At 36.4% G+C, this 20,872-nt stretch overlaps 1 protein-coding gene across 2 annotated transcripts in view; it reads right to left on the minus strand.

The window, feature by feature from the left end:
- Window positions 1-20,872, minus strand: part of SNX29 (sorting nexin 29) — a 100,582-nt gene that overhangs the window by 39,330 nt on the left and 40,380 nt on the right. For both annotated transcript variants that reach the window (XM_063414093.1, XM_063414094.1), the window contains exons 16-19: window positions 19,537-19,653; window positions 18,679-18,734; window positions 17,670-17,751; window positions 5,811-5,951 (exon numbers count right to left, since the gene is read on the minus strand). In XM_063414093.1, coding sequence (XP_063270163.1) covers window positions 5,811-5,951; window positions 17,670-17,751; window positions 18,679-18,734; window positions 19,537-19,653 — 396 coding nt within the window. The remainder of the gene's footprint in view (window positions 1-5,810; window positions 5,952-17,669; window positions 17,752-18,678; window positions 18,735-19,536; window positions 19,654-20,872) is intronic.

Consider the following 20,872-nt stretch of genomic DNA (forward strand, 5'->3'; position numbering starts at 1 on the left):
CACTTCCTCCCCTAAGAATCTTCCTGCATCATCTTCTTTCAAACATTTCACGTCTTCTGTTGTTGTCTATGTACTAGTTACAGGAATTGTTATACTTCCCATTTTCAAATGCATATTTTATGTGGGAGGAGTGTGTGTGTTCCTTAAAAAACCTTGTTCCTATCATGCTGCTTCTCCTTGCATCCCATTCCAAAGGGACTTCAGTTCCTCCATCATCTGGTCTAAAAGCAGCTTTAAAGGGGGTAGGTACTGTCTGTGAACAGACAGGTCCTGCTTGCCAAAAACAGCAATCAGCTTTTACAGGAGGGAAATGCATGACAGGGGTTACACAGCAATGACACCATGTGAAACCCTGAACAGCAAAAATATAAACACCCAAACTCTAATTTGAATGGCTTCAAATTCCTTCCTATACATACGTATATATAAACACACATGGAGCCAGGCAACTCTTTACTTGACAGACTTCTTTAAAAACCAATAAACAGTATAAGCACAAGAGCAAGCTCTATTGTTTTCTTTTACTTGCAATAAAATCTCTATCTTCTCTGCTTTTTAATACTAAAGTAGTTATCCTGCAGCCTATAAACCCTTCACTATCTCCAGCAACAGGCAAAAAGACCAAACACTGATAAAAAGCAGCTTTGCTGTTGGGAACAAACGAAAAGGAATCCATCTGCACTCTGTGAGCAAAGGCAGGATTTCCACTGATAAATGGCAGGAAGGTAGAGATCCTGGAGAGCAGAACTTGCAGAATCACAAGATAAATTCCAGAAGTCAGCTTCATATATATCCCAAACGCTGTCTGACGTTGTCATATGCATACTCATGTATATACAAACAGAATCTTTTTAAACACATGCATATAATATACTTGAACTTTTTAAAATAGGGACATACACAAATTAATCTACAATTTAGGTTAGCCACTGACAGGTGAAAAGTACGTATTCATTTTACTGAACTAACATTCGAGCATGAAACAAGCTATGGCTGGAAATACAGCTCATAGGCTTCAGTTGCATGGGCTAAAAATGATGAATTACATTGCTCTCAACATTTTCTCTGAGACAGAAACTTATTTTCGAGTTCTGTATTGTTCCCCCAATGCAACTGAGAAGTCACAGCAAAGTCACTCTTCTGATCTCAGCAAAGTGCTGTGTATTCTTTCCATATGGGGTGTATCCAGCGTTTTAAAGGAAAGCAGAGGATATCATGCAGCCAAGTCAGCACTCAGTGCAAAGCTACCTGATTCAATTTCTCCTCACTTACACAATCACTGAATTCAGGTCTTTGGTGGAACTAAAGAACCACTTCTATTTTGATATGCCCTCTATTGGGACAACGCTCTTGCAAGAGGATTCTTAATTAGATCTTTTCTCAATTACTATAATCTGCCCAATGTAGAAGCAGCAACTGGGATTTTAAGAATGCTGCAATATTCAAAAAAATAGGGTAGTTGGTCTAGTAAATATTCATGTATCAATATTTAATCATTATTTTGAGAGACACCAACACAACACCAGCAAAGGCTCAGAAGCCAAATGTAAGCTAAATGTTATCTTAAATGAAAAAGGTTAAATTATATTTGTATGCAATTATACAGGGAACCCTTCCCAATTTGTATCAAGGTGCTCCTCATGAGCTTCCCATCAGTGGGCTCACTGCAGGCCTGGAGTGCAGCCCCATGAACCCAGCCTGTCCTGGGCACTCCTGACAGGAAAGCAGCAGCTACAGACAAATAGTGACAATGGACAGATGAGTTCAAAAGATCCAAAGTACCTGAAGGCTTGCTGAAAGGAAAAAATCTATCTCACGCAAGAAAAATCAGTTTGAAAGTGCAAATCTTGGTATATACAGCCACATTGAAAATACTGAGCAAATCACAGACAGGGGAACATTTTTTAAAATTACAAACCTGAACAGCTCAAATATTAACAATACAGTTGAAATGTATACATTTTAAAGAAATTGGTCTGCATGTTAAAAAAGAATTAAAATATATGCTGAGTATATGACATTTCTCTTATACCCACAGCACATGGGAACAAATATATTTCTTCTTTAACTCAAACAAAAAATTGATGAATTGAATAAGGAACTCTTATTCTTGCCAGGATTACTCATAAAGATTTTGACAATTATTTGTTACCAGCACTGAAAGATCTTCAGTAGAACATACATAGCATGGGGACTAGTATAGATGAAAATTAATACATGGACTCTTGCAAGCATTATTATTTTCCTTCAGTAAATTCCTAACTTGATTCGAAGCAACATTTATAAAACAAATTATTCTCTTCCATGCTTTATTTTAGTTCTAACTTACTAAATTCAAATGTTAAACTAATGTGCTGAAAATGAGGTTACCAAGCTCAAAGGCAAATACACACTCTTCTTTGTAATTGTAAAAAGGTTACTTGTCCAAAGCAGTATTCTTTCCTTTTTTCAGTTATTTTTCAACTAATTGGATTTCTGTATATTAAACTGAGGTTTCCTCAAGCATTAAAGGCTAGTTTTTAAACTTACATACATAATTTGTTGAAATACCATGAACATGAACTTTTAAGATAAATTGTCCCAACTGAAGGCAAACAAAAGGCACAAAATACATTGCAAACATAATTATCAACATTTATATTGTTATTAATAATAATGGGTTATAATTGTTAAATATTTTCAAATTCCACTGCTAGTTGATGAATATATATAATATTTGATTTTCACACTTTTTTAAATCCTCATTCAGCTGAAATTCTGCTTTCTTTTTGCATGTTCCCAATGTCAAACTCTGCAAATTTATATTTGAACCTGACCTCCTGCAATAAAAAGGAATAATATGCATGAAAATTAATACTTCTCTGTATTTTATTCTACATTATTCTCTTCTAGTTAAGTTCCTTCCTCTGAGCTCAAATACAGCAAAGCACTGGACAGTATTTTGTCAGTGTACAGAGTGATTCCAGGTCATTCTGCAGAATTTGGTGTCCTCTTATGGTCCTGGAGGTTCCCTAAATCTGGAACAAGTAACTGAACACAAAATCCAGTGCTGGTTTCAATTACAGCAAGACCTCTGGATGCCTCTGACACCTACAAAAAGCACATCACCTTCATCAGCCCCACAGTACAGAGTGCACTGAAGGGAAGCAGTGAATAAACTCATCCAGGTACTCACCTGAAGGATAAAAAGCATCAATGCCATTTACCAAAAGCTGAAAAATGATCACTTTTAGCCATTTACACATGGAGGACTAGTTTTTACCAGTATGTTATTTGGGCATCTAATAACACTGAGGAGTTGCAAAGGATGAAATCTATGAAAATCATAGATTAATGTAAGAGATACTTTTGTTAGCAGAATTCAGATACTGAAACTGTTCTTTAAGCATTGATTTAAGATTGTATTGATTAATCTAGAAGTGAGAAGACAGCTCCAATTCTATCAAAACCAGCAAAAGTAATATCAGAGAGAAAAAATATATATTGAAAACTAACTGCGTATTTAAAGGTAAACCAGCTTTGGTAGCCACTGAATTTAAAAAGCAGTATTGAAAAAGTAGTACTGGTGATATCTCTTCTAATGTTCATTACTAAACACCTCCATGTGTAACATTCTACACAAATCCTCATCCTAAACTAAAAGTTCTGCAGAATTCCAAGACAGACACTCCCACATGAATTGATTAATTTTATACTGAACTTTTAAACCTTCTTTTTAAGCCTTCAACTGGCTGTGCAAAGCAGGGCCATCTCAGGGCCTTTGGCACAGTCACATGCACAATTATTTTCCAAGGAGTACTGAACAAAATGGAGCAAACTCCAAAGGGCAATGCACACACAGAGAATAGCCCCACTAAAAGGACAAAAATCTGCCTGCCAATGTGCTGTGCAGATCAGCTCCTGTGTGACAAACTGAGCCTTGCACAGCTGAGCTGGAAGTGTCACTCTGTGACTTCCAGGTCACAACCACACCACTGCCCCACCTCTCACCACAGGAGTCTTTCAGGAGTGCACCCACTTCTCACTGTAAAGAAAAAACCCTTTTTTCTGAGATCTGATAAGCAGTTGTAGGTTTATGCAAGATTAAGGTAGAATTTTGGCTCAAAGCTAAAGCACGGAACGAATAAGCAATGCAAATTTTTTAATGAGTTGCTCAACTGATAATTTTGTATGCATCAATTGTGCAACTGGAGTTGTAACTCAATTAGTATTTAAAGTAATTAAGGATGAAAGAGTATCAAAAAAAGCTTAAAAGGCGTCTTTTGTAATTTACTGAAGTGGCTGACACTCCATCACTTCAAAAAAGGAGAATTAGTTATGTAACAAAGAAAATGCCTGGTTTCCATTACAAAACTGTCCACTAAAAATTAAATGAAAAATGCATGGTCTTCTAATAGATGAAAAAAAAAGCAGAAAAGCTCTATAAGTACTTCCATTTCCTCAGTCAGCAGGCAATGAAATACATTAACTGGACCTTATGCCAAGCAAACAGCCCTATGGATTTTAATGATAGATTTCACATATATTTTATATATCACCACCCATCCCAGATCATGTGCATCACTGCCATTTCACATGTGCCAAACTTACCTACTCATTTTTACAAAATACCTGGGAAATCACTGGAAGTCAAAGTTACTGTCTTTAGACATTCATAATCCACATCCACTGACGTCTGGATGCCCAGAAGGAATTTCTTTTTTCTAGTTCTTTTTGAAAATTTATATTACTTCATACAAATGAGCAATGATTGTTTTTCTACCACAAAGGATGATTGTGGCATTTTAATAATATATGTATTACTGTGGTCTTATACCAAACACAATGTCACAAAGATCTGAGTTTTGCAGTCATGTCAGCTATCTTTTGATGACCACATGGATCACTATAGTTGGAGCTTCTTAAATATTTAATACAAGCACTCAGTAATACAAAGGCAAAACAAGAGTAGAAAGAGAATCCTATGTAAAAGCTAAGAAATTTGATTAACCTTCAGAACTCTAATTTAAGAACCCAGCAGTTTAGTAAATATGTTTTTAGTCATAAGCACAATTTAAATCTCCAGTTTATTGGAGATTTTACTTGTGATAGCTGAATAAAATTTTCAGATAATTCCTACTCTGAAAGGAAAATTACTTCAATTACTTCTCAATCCTTACTGTACTTGTGGTGTATATTGCAATGTGTATTTACACTCTTGAGCAGTTTAAAGTTTTGATGACTGAGATTTTTATTACATGGTACTACATATTTATTACATACATACTACAATATTTACTGTTTCATTTCAAAATCCCTATAGATAGGAAAACACAAATTCCCATTTTAAAATGGCAGGGCTAAGACAAAAAGACACAGATTATAGAAATTAAGTACCTACATGCCTTTAAAAAGCTGGTTTAAAGAACTTTAAAATATTGGGAAGAGTGCAGGAAATTTAAGGAATTCAAATTGATACTTTTTGAAATTTCCAGAAATATTTAATGAATTACTCACCAGTGTTAATTGCTGGCATTTTTTTGGAGAGAAATGGAGAAGAGACTCCATTCTACATATAGAATCTAGTTTTTGAGCATTTGTGCATTTGTGTATGTCATCAATACATGTATGTATGTTCAATAAAACTTCTCAGTAAGTGGAAAAACCAATGCATTACCTACATCAGTGAATCTCCAGCTGGTAGGGGGAAAGTCTATAAAAATATCGGGTACTAGCAAGTGTGAAAATATTTATGTCATCTCATTTTTTGTGTATGAACAAGAGAGATTTTTCCCCCAACTTTCACTGACACAGTGAGTTCTCTCAAGTACCTTGTTTCCAATGGCCTTTTTTGGTGGGAAGTTAAAAGTCCTCACTTGCTGGTACTTATTCTGTAATTTATGGTGCAAGCTTCTGAACTCAGCGTACCTTCGATAGACATTCCACTCATCATCCTTTATCCGTATATAAACCTGCAAAACACAGACAGGGAAGGGAATAAGGTAAGGACAAAGAGGGCTGATGTGTGTCCTTCCCTTCCTAAAGCCTCCTGGCTCTGCACCTTCCTGTGAGGCAGCACAAGTGCCAGGATCCCACAGCCACAGCTCCGTGTCTCACTGCAATTGCTGGTGCTGTTGTCCAGGTCATTAACCCAATTCTTTCCCTTCTCTCTATTCCTCCTCTTTCTCTTATTTTAATCAAGACAAACACAGCTTGCTCATTTTAACTTGACTCTGGGGCAACCATGGCAGCACTTCTGGTTACCATGGTTTCCAGCATTTTCTACTACTCTGACCAAAGGAAAAAATAATTTAATACCACTACGAAATTGATTTCTATGTCCTCAACACAGTTTTTCAACTTTGTAAATTAGCTTTGTAGCATCAGAATTGCAAAACCTAATTTTATCTGAAGTATGAAACTTAATTTACTTCCTAACAAAATTACATTGAAAACTAAACTAGGAATTTTATTGTTTGGAAAATAAACACAGTTCATTCTTTCTGCTTGTATAGGACATTAAGTATAATTTAACACAGCTGTAGTTTTTGTGATTCTGTTTTTGTTTGCTGCTCATTATTTCATGAGCCTATTACCAATTACATGCTAAATATTCGCTTTCTCTAGGAAAATGTCATGCAGAAGTGAAATATACTTAGAGAAAACTCAGATTTCACCCTTTCCTAGGGAATGACACAGTTTAAAAGAATGCTGAAACAGCACAAGTCAGAAACTATAAACCAAGCATCAGAATTTAAGATCCAGAGTGACCTTTCCCTTTGCTCCTTCAATGGAATCTGTAACTTATTCATTCTTCTGTGTGTGTGTTTGTGTTAATAACCTCAATATTTTACATCAGGAATTAAGTTGTAACAGTACTGAGACACTGCCTTGCAGCTCCAAACCCCCCAGTAATTTAGCAGTAAACTGTAAGGCAAATATCAGGAGAATACTTAGGTAAAAAAGCAACACCAACCCCCGTCACACAAAGAGTGGGCAGCAACAACTGTATTTTTGTGGAAACTAGATAAAAATAAAATTTGGATATTGATGTGGCCAATTTCAACACTGAATTGCAGCTTTTCCTGGTGACTGGGGCATGGTCCTTCTCCCTGAGATACTGCAAGTCCTTAGGAGAAAAAATTCAAAATTTCTAAGGACTGGTGGTATTTCAAAGATGAACTGAAAGTCCTCTCCACAAAAGCTGCCCATGCTTGGTCTTTGTGAAGTTCTCTTTCAGATACCTAGTTTCTCAAATTTATAGGAGGCCTCTTTGCAACAAAATACAATATATTATACAGATATCATGCAAATTTTGTCAAATTAGAATATTTCAGTATAGCAAACATTAATACATTTTCTACAGGAAGACTATGATTCCAAAAAAGGAACACTATAACTCCAAAATAAGCCCATCTAAATTTAAAAGATTCAGAGTATTGTGAATTACAAATGCATATGTAAACAACAATTCAACTGGTTTTGGTAACAAGAATTCAGGCACTGTAATGATGGAACCACAGTAGTAAGTCTGCAAGAAGTATTCAGATTCCTTTTTCACTTTGAAAACAAAGCCAGGATAATTAAACACCTACAGGACCATCTGTTTTAACAATTGAGTACATCTTTGAAGGCAAATGAAGGAATATATGAAATGCAACTATTTTGCATAATTCTAATCAAATTTATTTAATGTAGTTAAAAATATATTAAAATCTTTATTCACCCAGCTCTGAGCCCTCTCCCTGCCTATTCTCACTTCAACCAGTTGAAGTTTGGAATTCTGTATACGGTTTGGAATTCTGTATACATTCCCAAGATTCATGTTTCAATTTCCCTGTGGGGGGCAGGGATAACAAAAAAAAATTAAATTATTTTTAACTAAGTTATTTAATATGAAAATCCTAATTCAACTAAGCACTTATCTTTGCACATGTGATTTGGTGAATCATGCAGTTCAACATTACCTGTTAAGCTGTAACCCCCAGTTAACTAACTAAGGAATCCTGTACACTGTAATAAAAATTTTTTAGGACTGCAAAAACATAGATTGATTTCTGATAAAACTATTGGAAAAATTCTTATTGTTCTTCTACGTACCCAGATATTGATTTCATTTAGACAGCAAGAAATGAAAATGCAACCTTTGGAGCCCTGTGCCATATTGAATTTATTGACAATAAACTGATAGACTATGAAAAGTATAGTAAACCTCATGATGCAACACACAGGTAAACTTCTATTGTCTCAGAGGGGAATACTGGTCCCAATCCAAGGGATTGCTACACACTTAATGCAAATCCAGTTAGGAAATCAAACTAAGTAAATACTAAATATAAAATTATTTGGATAAACTTATTGTAGTCTGGTCACTGAACACATATAGTTATCTTAGGGCCATGTTATAGAATGTTGAAATGACTACTCTCAGGCTTGTTCTCGGATCAATTTAAAAGATTAATTCTAAATCATTTCATTTAATTTCTGATGTCCCTGTTTTCCTGATACCATCCAATTCCTAACCTACTTAAATAATTTTCAGGGTAATGAAAACGCACAGAATAAATCAAAATCACTGCTAGAATATTTACTTGTAGACAAAAGATTTCACTTTATTATTGTCTTGAATGTAAAAAAAATCATTAAGTAGTTTCTGCTTGCAATTTAGGAGCACTTTCCTCTTGGGTCTCCCGTGATTGGTAACCTTTCTGTAGCTATGAGGTACAGCAGCGCTAAGAAAAACTTCAGTTAATAAATATGTTTAATGAATTAGTCTGTTATTTTCTCATCACAAACATGTCTGAAGTCAGATTTGGAGAGTAAAAGCAATAACAGTAATAATTTAATAGTGTTTATCAGTCTACTACCTGCTAACTTAGTCTTACCAAAATGCTGAAAATCTTCAGAGAATCAATGTGAAAACCAGAATATGTTAATTGGCACCATTAATTTTTGATGCTGACTGGTGAATATTTCCCTAACATTTGCTTTTAAATTACACTACAAATCTTGGAGTACCATTTTCCCATAGTTTTACACTTTGGATAACAACGTTTTTTTGATTCTTAAAACTCTGGTTCAACTTTAATGTACATCTCAATTATTCAGGAACATGAAGTTAAAGAGATTTTTATCAAAGTTTAGCATTTAAGAAATAATTCTTTTCAGGTGACTGGAAATATCTTCCTTTCTCTTAGAAAAGCAAACTATGAAATGGGAGTAATGTATTTCAATCTACTTGGGTTTTACCAAAAATATGTATTTCTGCACTCAAAACACACAGAAGAAGTAAGAAGTATTCAAGAAAAAAAACAAGAACCAGTTTCATTTTACTTCACTTCAGGACAATAGGATTCTGTTAAGAATATAAATTCAAGCTCAATTCTCCAAAGTTACCTCTGAAGTGTGAGAAATGAATACAAATTCAAGTTATATTTTGAGACAGCTGCAGGCCTGCATTTATAGCTAAGTTCCCCCTTTGAAAACGATCCAATTTAAGAATTTTCTGCATAATGAAAAACAAATGGAACAATGAAACTTTTCAGCTGTGATAGGAGCAGCTTTTTGTGTGCCACAGAGACATAACAGGAATTAGAGTGAATAAGCTTTTATTTCAATATGACCACTTTACCCACTTGCACAAAGACTACAAATACTTGAATATAATTTATGTTAAATCTTCAAGTTTCTGTTGTTTAGTTCATAAAAATGAACACTACAATGTCAAATATACAACATGACACATATCAAAGCATGAACCTTAAAAACAGCCAATAGTGCTCCACTAAAGAGAAAAAATGTCACATTTTAGGTTATCCACTCAATTATAGACATGCAGAGTAACGATCACTGTGCTTCTGCAGTCACAGTTCTGTTCTATTCACCAAAACAGCACTAAAGTGACTGGCCACTAGAGAATAAAGGCAGTACTGCCTCCACTTTTGCTGCATGGAATCAATATTTTTTGTCTTTTTATATGCAAATCAAATCAGCACCAAAAAAAAAAAAATCACTCAATAGCATAATATGCTCCTTTTGACAGTGAAATATGACTTATAATAACCCTAGATAATTAATGTCGTTTCACAAACATGCACTTTGAACCACACAGTCATTGCAATGCATGACAACCACTGCAGGGAAAGAAGTTTCTACAGAAGAGAAAATAGGTAAAATGACAATAGTGCTGCCTTTTTCTCCAAATAGAATCTTGTGGGTGCTCAGGCAAGGGAAAGCAGGCTATCTCATCACTCGGTTTCTAAAATACATATAATAAGTATTATTTATTTTAGATATCTGTTGGATATAAATTATTTGCTTCTTTTTGAAGTAGTCATAAAATAGTCTGGAAATAGAAATTCTACTTTCCTTCCATCCCACTTATTTAAAAATCTTTCTGCTTTATGCTTCTTCTTACACTTCTTTGATACATTCTTGGGTCCCACTGTAGAAAAAGTGGAATATTCAACCTTTTTGGCTCATGTATTCTCAAATCACTCTGAGAATGCCATGAGCCACATCTTTCTTTCAAATTCTCTCAATCATTCCAGTTCATTTTCTTCTGTACTTGCCCTGAGCTGCACTGAAATGGAATATGATTAGAAGACTATTTATTTCTCCTTTTTGCCTGCTTAGTGCTGCAGCTGCTGAAGTCATCCAATTCATCATGTATCAGGAAAATAAAATGCAACTTAGGGTTTAATTTTTGGGTTTAGTTTGTTGCTTACCTTCCAACTCTTAATTGCCAGTCCACTGCCTTCCACCTTCAACCTTTGAGGAAAACCAAGGCCATGCTGGCTTGTGATTAAATTCAAGGTCAACAGGCCCAGCTGGCAGATCCTGGACTGTGCTTTCCCTGTTTCATCTCTCACTCCAAGTATTTTCTGGGCACTGTCCTCCTCAAATATTTCTGGCTATCAGATTCTGTTCTCCTCTGTCTCTTTTATGTTGTTTCTGTGAAAATTTTTCCCTCTCCACTGCGAGGACACTGAGGGGCCGGAGAAGGGAAGGGAGCTGGGGAAGGGGCCGGAGCACACGAACCGTGGGGAGCAGCTCAGGGAGCTGGGGGGGCTCAGCTGGAGGAAAGGAGGCTCTGGAGGAACCTCCTCATCCTCACTGCCCTCAGCTCCCTCACAGGAGCCTGCAGCCAGCTGGGGCCGGCTCTGCCCCCAGGGAACAGGGACAGGACAGGGGAAACGGCCTCAGGCTGTGCCAGGGGAGGTTTATATTGAATTTTAGAGAGAACTTCTTCATGGAAAGGCTGGCCAGCACAGGCTGCCACACCAGGGGTGGAGTCACCATACCTGGAAGAATTCAAAAGCCATGAGGATGTGGCTTCTGGCACACGGGTTACTGGAGGCCTTGGCACCACCCGGGGAACACTTGGACTCAATGATCTTAGAGGTGTTTTACAACTTAAATAATCCTGTGATAAAAGCCCATTCATAGGAAAGTGTATTATCTTCCTTCACAGAGGAAGTGCAGAGGAAAGCATTAGGTTTTAAAATATCATTTAAAGTAATATAAAAAGAAATATTACAAGCAAATATGTCAGTCAATACTAAACAGCAAGACTGAAGACAGTCAAAAGAATAAAGAAACTGTAAGAAATGTTTATTGATTATAGTCTTAGGGTATCCTATTCATATGTAAATAGTAACAGTCTTGTCTGATTAGCATATTAATCTTTAAACTTATTTGGTTTATAATGTAAAGTGTTCACTGCTCTGCAAACAAGGCGGATTTGCAAGAAGCCATTTAAATATTGATATCACTTCAGGAATCATAAAATCTCAGTTTCATTATCTTAAGTGTCAGGCATTGGTAATTATAGCAACAAAAGGCATGACTAATGGCATTTGCTGTACACTTCACAGGAAAGTGGAATCCATATGTATACAGAAAATAAGACACTCTACGGTTGAGAAATATGACAAAATAATATCACTGCAATAATCAACTTGCTTCACACACTAAAGAAACTGCATCTATCACCATCTAGAGGTAAAATGAAAATGCTTTTTTTTTTTAATTCTGATCTGGATTTTGTCTTTATGTCCATGAATATATTAGACAAGAAATTATTTTCTAATGGTAGGCTGACTAAGCAATGTCTGCCACACAAAGAAGATGGGCATCAAACTGCAGAGATCACAAACAGCAGTCATCAGAAAGCAACCTAGAGAAACTAGGTTGTTTCTCTCTAACTAGAGAAGACTTTTGCCACCATGGCCCTGGCTTTAAAAGGTCATCTAATATTTAAATTGCCTAACAAACTAGGCTTCCTCAAGTGTGACTTTGAACAAAACAACCTTATTTCTCCATATATGGCTGTCCTGTAATGTTTATAACTAATCAGTCTGCCCCTCAGTAGCAGCCATCAGAAACTTTGTCAGACAATAAAGCTCTGAACCTTCTGCCTCACGTTCTTGCTTGCAGACATGGTTATGAGCGTCTAGTCTGAGCTCCTGTCACAGCCTGGATAATTTCATCCAGTGAAGTCCAAACAATCCTTATGATTTGTTGATTGGTAATAGAGACATCAATTGGTCATCTAATTAACTTTTCTACTCAGGTGCAAAATTAATTGTACTAGTAATTTGTCAGTGCTAATGAATGGCAAGACAAGAGCCAAGATCTAAACCTGAAGCCAAACAAACTTGAGCAAGTACAAAGAGAGAGGATGTGCTCTGAAAACATTCAGAATGAGCTTGCTGTGCACAGAAGGTGAGCATCAGTTGGAAGGAAAGATATTTTGTCATCAAACTTAGTATTTCCATTTTAGGACTAAATTAGTCATTATTAGCATAACATTACAAAGACAACTCATGTTTAGTTAAAATGACCTCCGAGTTTCTTGCACCCTGCTCTTACAGCAAGGCACACTGATCTCAATGGTTCAAAAAATTCCTTGGGAATTATGAAATGTATTTTATCCAGAACACTTAAATATGAACACAAGGTATAGTGGTATTTATTATTCATATTATTATTTATATTTACAAAATATCGCTATCCAGGGATTTCCTTACAAAGAAGTCACATCTTTGTGTTGGGATTGATTTTTCTTGAATTGAATTAGTTCAATTATTCTCTAGACCCACAAAAACTTCCAGTATTACCCCCAATTATACATTGTGGAGAAAACCACTGTCATGCACTTGTTTTGAAATTGCAAGGCAATAGTTTAAATGGATGCTCCAATTTGCATTTTGAAATAGTTAAAAATGTCTCCATTTCCTTCATGATTTGAAAGATTGCTATTGTATTCCCCTCTCAGTTGCCTTTCATGCAGGCTGAGAATTTCTAATATGCTCCTCCAGTGAAAAATCTTTTTTTTACCCATATTATTTGCAGCTGATATATTTCTTTCAAGAGGAGTAGAACTGCACACAGATAAACCACAGATTATACACAGCATAATAGCGTTTTCTATTTGTCTATCCCTTTCCTCATCACTTGTAACAACTCGGTTTTTAGACCTATTTAAATCCTTTTAAAAATTATGTCAGATTAGCTACTTCAAAATCTGTGGTATGCAAGCCAGAAGCTATTTATCAGTCACTTTTCAGCTATTTCACCTTTGAATTCCTGGTGCACTGCATGTGGAGATTTATGCTTTATTTATTCAATAAGATCTGCAACTGGCATTTCATTTAAAACAGACAATCTGCTATTCTCCACAAGGAATAATCCAGAATGAAAATAACCCATAGCAACTCCATGGTGAACAGAGATTAAAAAATATGCATTTTTCTGTTACTATTTCATATTCTGAGAAGAACAAATGAAAAAATATTTTTAACTGAACTCAACAACTGCACTGAAGTGCACATCCAATTCTAAATAGCTTTTCCCCTAAAATTTATACACCCTCTAATTGTTGTAACATCCACAGTGGAATGATACAGATCCACAGCTCTGTTAATTTTTAAGACAGTAACAGATAGTGCCAAACTGGGGCACTGAATTATCTGCTCCTCACAACTGTCCCCTTGAACTCAGCCATTCAAATTGAGCATAAAATTTGGCTACGTTTCCAGAGCTTGTTTTGAAATCCTTAAGATTCATAACCAGTTAATTCTGTCAGTTAAACATTGCTGTGAGAGTGCAGTGTAACTCTACAAATACAGAGGTCTGATTGAAATTTCCACATCTAATAGGATTCATTAGAAAATGCTGCTTGCTTTCAGAGTCCACAGTCTTATTTCTGAGCTTGTCCAGAATCCTTAATCCTTAACAGAAATTAAAGAAACTACTTGATGGTTGAAACTGTGTGACAAGTATGCTCTGCTGGAAACTTTTCCTGCTATATTTACTGAAGAGCAACATCTGGGTTTTTTTAAGGATGAAAAATGTACTGATTTTGAACATCCGAAACAGATGTTAACGTGACACAAAAAAAATGAGAGATGCTGTGAAATTGTTTCCACCCTCTTCTGGCCATTTCCAAGGCAAGTGATATGTACACAGTAGTTTATTTTCTGCTACAAAATACCTATTTATAAGCAAAAAGGGACAGAAGAGGCACAACCATTCTAAAGTGCCTCAGCAGTAAATGTCACATAGCAACTGTCCCCTGGCACAGCCCTGCCCTCTCCATCAAGTGAAGTGCTCCAGAGACACACAATTCCAAATCAGCAAAGGTGAACAAGGTGCCTCATCAGAGGAGGGGGAGAAGGACAATCTCTGTAGCTGTCTAATAATAGAAAATGCAGAAGAGATCAAGCTATCTCAGAAATACACTCACATGAACTGCCTCTGGAAAAGCAAGGGCCAAGGCTCATGCCCTTCTCTAGCACCCTCATTTAGCAGCAACACCTTACCTTGATAGTATCACATGTATGATCTGATTTGCAGTCGGGTTAAGCACCTGAGGGCTAATTGCTAATTACCTTTAAGTACAGCCACGAGTCTTCAGCATATCTAAAAATCATGCTTAACCAAACTAAAATTTTAAACTTTGCCTGTTCCAGCTGGCACACTTTAGCTTTCTTCAAAGTTCCTTTGATGTCTTTTTCTCAGCATTAACCAGCACAACCAAAAGTCAGCTTTTACATCTGTTCACTCAAGTTCTCCCAGAGAAATGTGAACTCCAAAAGGTATTGGTAATAATCTCACTCACACCAATATTCTGCAATATTGCTACTTTCCTTTATATTGATGGACACAAGTCCTTTCTCATGGAGCTGATACAAAGAGTTATACATGCATTTTAATTTTCTGCCACTGGAGAGATAAATGATAAGGCAGTAAAAATAAGGCAGTTTACTATGAATAAAAGGATTCTCAGAAATGAGCTCAATCATTTACCCTAATTGGACTCCCAGTCTGAGTCTGTTTAGGACATACTGGTAGCCTGGTAAATATCCTCTTCCACAATTTCAACACTGAATCAAATTCTTTGTAATCAGGAGCACATGTTTTGGCAGAGATTTAGTAAGATAAATGCCCAGTGCTGTTATTGAAGCTATTCTGAAGTTTTCTAAATTATTGCTTTCCTGGTAACTATAAAATGTAAAATATATATCCAGCAAGCACATGACTGTATAATTGATCAGAGAGGTGGCACTCACTTCAAATGTTTCATCACAATTGGATAATATTTGGGAAAATACTTCTTTTTCACATGCACAGGGGCAGTGACACTCCTGTTACTGAGACCAAAAACTGGCAGGAATTATATTAATGTATTCTTCCATAAGGAAAGAGCTCAACAGGTGCCATGATCAAAATTTAACAAGAATTACAGAAGTTTTAAGTCACTTCCACAGGTAATTCCTCCTTGCTTTTTCTCCTAGCTATTAAAAGATGAAGTTCAACTATTCACTGGAAAATTCTATGATATCCTGTGCTGTTCTGTAACTGAAGACAAACTAGTCTGACTACATTCGATGTTCTAGACAGCTATATTTAACTTTTCACATTAAAAAAATCTGTAAACAGATAGTGTGAAAAGATAATGAATGGAACATATTCAGAAGAACTTGTACCTTTTTCAAATATACCAATAAACAGAATTTTGCACACTGTGAATGCCCAACATTACAAATTTATAGTGTAGACATAAAAACTTAATAAAATTCTCAAAATTGTCCTTTTGTAGTTTCAGAATTCTCAATCTTTTGGAAATATTTTGCTTCCTTTTTTCCTGTTCTCAAGAGGCTTAGCCTTCAATTACAAGTTCTTTGTTTTCCATTAAAGACAAGCGACATCTAACTCTCTACTCACTTCAGCAGATTTTTGGGTCAAGTTCTGAACATCTTACAAATTGTGAAGCTTGATTTATCTCAACATTTTTCCTTTTGAATGTGTGGAACACCTACAGTATATGTGAATTCCTCATACTTTTCAGGCTTTCACAATCCCACTTGTACAGTGATGTTCAAACTGCACAAAAAAAGCTGAATTCTTTAGTAACCTAATTTGATACCCAGTTACAAGTAAAATTTTAAATCCATTAAATTCTTCAAAGAATTCACAGAATGGGTAAGGTATTGTGGAAGGGACCACAGTGGGCATCTGGTCCACCCCCTCTGCTCAAGCAGGATGAAAAACAACAAAAAGCAACTTAGGAAAGAAGCAGCAGAAACCAGACTCTTCCAGTGGACATGGAACTGCAACATCATTAGGGTAACAGGTGGGGTGAGATAAGGATGCTTTTAAGAATTTCTGTGTTGGCAGACTTGTGTCTGTGAAAGCCAGAAAGACAAAAATAATTACACTTGTCAACAAGTTAGGTTTTCACACACCTGTGCATCTCAATTTGATGGATTATTCAATGCTTTTGAACCAATTACTAACTGCTCCCATCCTGGTGGCTTTTCTTTCTATTACCTCAAGTCTTATTTTTCATTGTCTCTTACTGGCCGAAAGGTGGGTGTTTTCCTATATTTTTCAACTACCTGCCAACACTTCATAAATGATTCAAAATTCTACAAAAAACATCATTCAGTGTGAGAGGAATGTTAACAGCTTCGGCCATCTTGTTGAGAAGTACATGTGGCTGAAAAAAGCAGAGAAATTTTGCAGCTGCTAACAATCCACAAATAAAGAAATACAAAAAGCCTGGGACAGCTGGGACAGCACATTAGAGAGTGTTTGAAGTTCACCCTGCCATTCTATCCATGCAGGATGTCACTGCTCTGAAACCAAGAATCCAGGAATCAAGCAACAGTGTAAAATTCCAATGCTTCAACTACAAGTCAGGCTGGAGCACAAACCCCTAAATTCAGACCAGCCTGAGGCAGAACACAGTGTGAACACGCTCAATAACACACAGTGAAGAACTGTTTCATTATTCAAGATGTTTTCAAGTGAGCTACTGCAACAAACCACATCTGTCTGTCTGTCAAGCAATGTTTCTGGTCACTGTTATCCCCAAAGCTGAAGTAAAACATGTATATGCATGCTGAAGAAGGTGTTACTGATTAATATTGAATTGTTACACTTCCTGACCAATGGAGTCATCTTATTAGCACGCTTTTGAAGTATTAAACTACTAAAAGACAACCGTCAAAATATGCTATTTGAATAATCAACACAATCCTATGGATGAATATATATGAAGTTACTGCTGCTGCTCATTAGCTGATCTCTAATGAAATTATATGGAGAGCTTTAAATTATTAAAATGTGCTACTTCAGTCAGAAACTTATACACAAAATCCCTGTTAAGCTGGCTCACTTACCTGATAAACATGGAATGCATTGGCAGCTTTTCCACGCAGAAAGACTGAGGGAATCCAAACATTAATAAGAGCACGATTTGATCTGCAGAGGAGAATAAATAGGGAATCATATTTATGTATAAGAATTGCAAAGCAACTACATGCAATGATTTAGATAATGATCAAAGTGATCAACAAAGAAACTTAACATTTCAAATGAAGTAATAGAAAAATTGGAGTTCTGCCTGAACTTTTTATATGTTCTGAATCTAAAAATGTTCCCTAAAATTAACCCAACTGAAACAATTCCTTCTGCAGGTTTTCTGGGGTTTGGGGCTGTTTTTCACAGCATGCATTTGACAACATTTGATTATACACATGAAGCAAAAATTATTCACCTCAATAAATTCAACATTTTCAGCCACAAACCTCAGGTAAAGTTCATTAAATAACAGAAGAGCAGTGCACAATTACGCAGAAGCCATTTCCATCCACTTTGTCATCCATCTCCAAATTTCTGTGATTCCAAGACATGAGCTACATTTTCAACCCCTCATCCACAAAAGCAAGATTCTTTAGTTTCACTGCTAAAGGCAAAATTCCAAATCACAACACTCTAGAATGATCTGGGGTGGGTTGTTTGTGGAGGTTTGGGGTTTTTTGTAAGCACTGATTAGGAGCTATTCTGTAAAAATGAGCAAGTCCATCACATGAATAGCAACCAGTACCCATCAAACCCAAATCACTAAAAGCAGTAACTTCTTGGTGCTTTGGCAGAATACCAAGACCTAGGGCACTTAAAAAGCAGTCCAAGGGAATTTTCCTAAATCTAAACTCCTTGAGTTCAGCATTATTAACTACACTGGGGCATGGACTGTGCAGCTCTCCATACTTTTTAACCATGGAACACCGCAGCTAAGAATGCAGCTATTGGAAATAATATAGGAAAAGCAAATTATTTAATCTGTTTGCTAGTTCTCCTCTCCCAGAGACACTATGAAGAGAAAAATCTGTGAATTATGAAACTTACATTTCAAAATCTGACAAACTCTGATCTTCAGATGTTTGACTCAAATCTCCAGGGACCTATATTTACAAAACAGAAATAATTCCCACACGGTGGCTATTATGTTTTCAATTAAGAAAGCATAATATTATAAGGAAATTACAATTCAACATTCAATTTTATAAATGCCAATAAAAACTATTACTGACAAGCAATAAAAGAAAAACAAAATCCTGCAAGAGGATTGTCAACATATCACCCTTGTGAGTCCTTTATGTTAGAGTTTGCTACAGTTTTGTAAAGAAACAAGTTGGGGTTTATAAAAACATGTGATTTTGAAAGATAAAAAGCTCAGGAAGGAGCATCACTATTAGGGCTTTATGAGCAAAGGATGCTAAAACAAAGTACTTTGTGTGTATAAGCAATTTATGGGAAAATACAAAGCACATAAAACCTACTGATCACTTTGTTTTACAACCAATATTCCATTAAGGGAAGGACATCTGAGCATTTTATTTCAGCTGTGCTCTTACAAAACAGTATCTAAGTACAAAAGTTCATAATGATGCAATGATGGCCTAATACCTGCAGAATCAAAGGAAGGAGCAGTTGTTAGATTGCATGAGCATTTAGAACTGAAACAGAAATGGATTTTTACCTTATTTTATAACTAGAGAAAACATACAAGGGTATCTTCTTTCCTTTAAAAGGAAAATGTAAAATCTAAAGCATGATCTAAAATAGTTAAGAGGAAATGAATTGTGTAAAGCTAATCATTCACAGACCTGTTATTTCTTACAAGGCAATAGATATTTCCTCATGAGTAGCATGTTTGAGCCCATTCCAGAGGGATATTCTCCAGTGCAATCACCAAACACTCACCGGCCCTCTCAGATCAATTAGCTCTTGTCTCATCTGGAACACCAGAGCTTCCTTGGCCATCAGAGCACGGTGCAGCCTCTCGTTGAATTCAATCAGCTCCCCATGCATTTCAGCCACCTGAAAAGCAAAGCCAAGGGATAACTGTGCTCTGAACTGGGGAAAAAAACCTCACACTATTTAATTTCTTACATGTATATCAATTCTTTTTACCAAACTCTCCAAGTACAGCTAATGCACTAGTTTGAACTGATCATTAAGAACAGATACTGCTATAATTTTGACTCATGCCTTGAAATGTAGTTTTGATACTGAATTGGACAAAATACAACTTCATGTCAAATTTTATTCCTATCACTCAAAATCACATGACAACTGATTCTAACAAAACACTCATTGACTTCTGTTCTCGGTTTAATTCTTTGATGAACACAGCACTCAACAGGTACAAACTAATCACTGAACTGGGAGTACTGCAAAATGCACAAACTGCATTAAACTTTGTCAATAATTCATAAGTGATGCATTCTTCACTCTTAGTTGGGTGTTTTAATAGGATTGGAGGTAGAAGTCAATCACTCCAGGCAAACCTGCGAGAGGTCAGAGGAGTTTAAATACCAGAGTCAGGCTGTGGCACAGGTTGGTCTCACAGGCAAACAGAGTGGCCTCTTTGGACACGCAGTGTGGCTGTGGCTGGGCTCTGCACTTTAAGTCAAGAGAGCAGCAAGTGATGCAGGACGATCTGACAGTGCCAGGGGCAGGGGAGTGAGGAGGATGGGCAGTTCCAGCAGTCACTGAACACAGTGGGCACTGCTGGGCCCTCCCAGCAGCTTGGTTAAACCTGTTCCTCAGCCACAGCAACTCCTGGAATGCCCCCTCCTCCTCATACCCCCAGCCAGAGCTAGAGAACAGCAGAGGCAGCAGGGGAACAGCATGGAAGCACAGCTGAACAACACCAATTTCAATCCAGGCACCTCAACAATAGCACAGGGACTTGAACTACTGCCAAATCTCTTAAGAGTTCAGAGTTTTCCTTCTGGAAGCAGTTCATTACTATCTGTGAATTTCACTATTTCCTTTCCTTGAATTACCCTGCCTTCTCTCTCTTCCCCAGGGAAATTCCCCAAAATAAAACAGTTGAATTCAGTTTAATTTAGTGCCTGCTTTTAATTTTGTGCTTTGCTCCACATAAACCTGCATCCTTGACAGAATCAAAGCAAACAGAAAAAAACAGCTTCATTTTGACAAGCCAGGATCTGACACTGGTTATAAATAAAAAACAAAAATAAATTTCTTGAGGTGAACTTCAAGCATTCTTTTCCAATTTCTTTTTATATTA

The sequence above is a fragment of the Prinia subflava genome, chromosome 17, assembly GCF_021018805.1.
Source record: "Prinia subflava isolate CZ2003 ecotype Zambia chromosome 17, Cam_Psub_1.2, whole genome shotgun sequence".
NCBI classification, from domain to species: domain Eukaryota; kingdom Metazoa; phylum Chordata; class Aves; order Passeriformes; family Cisticolidae; genus Prinia; species Prinia subflava.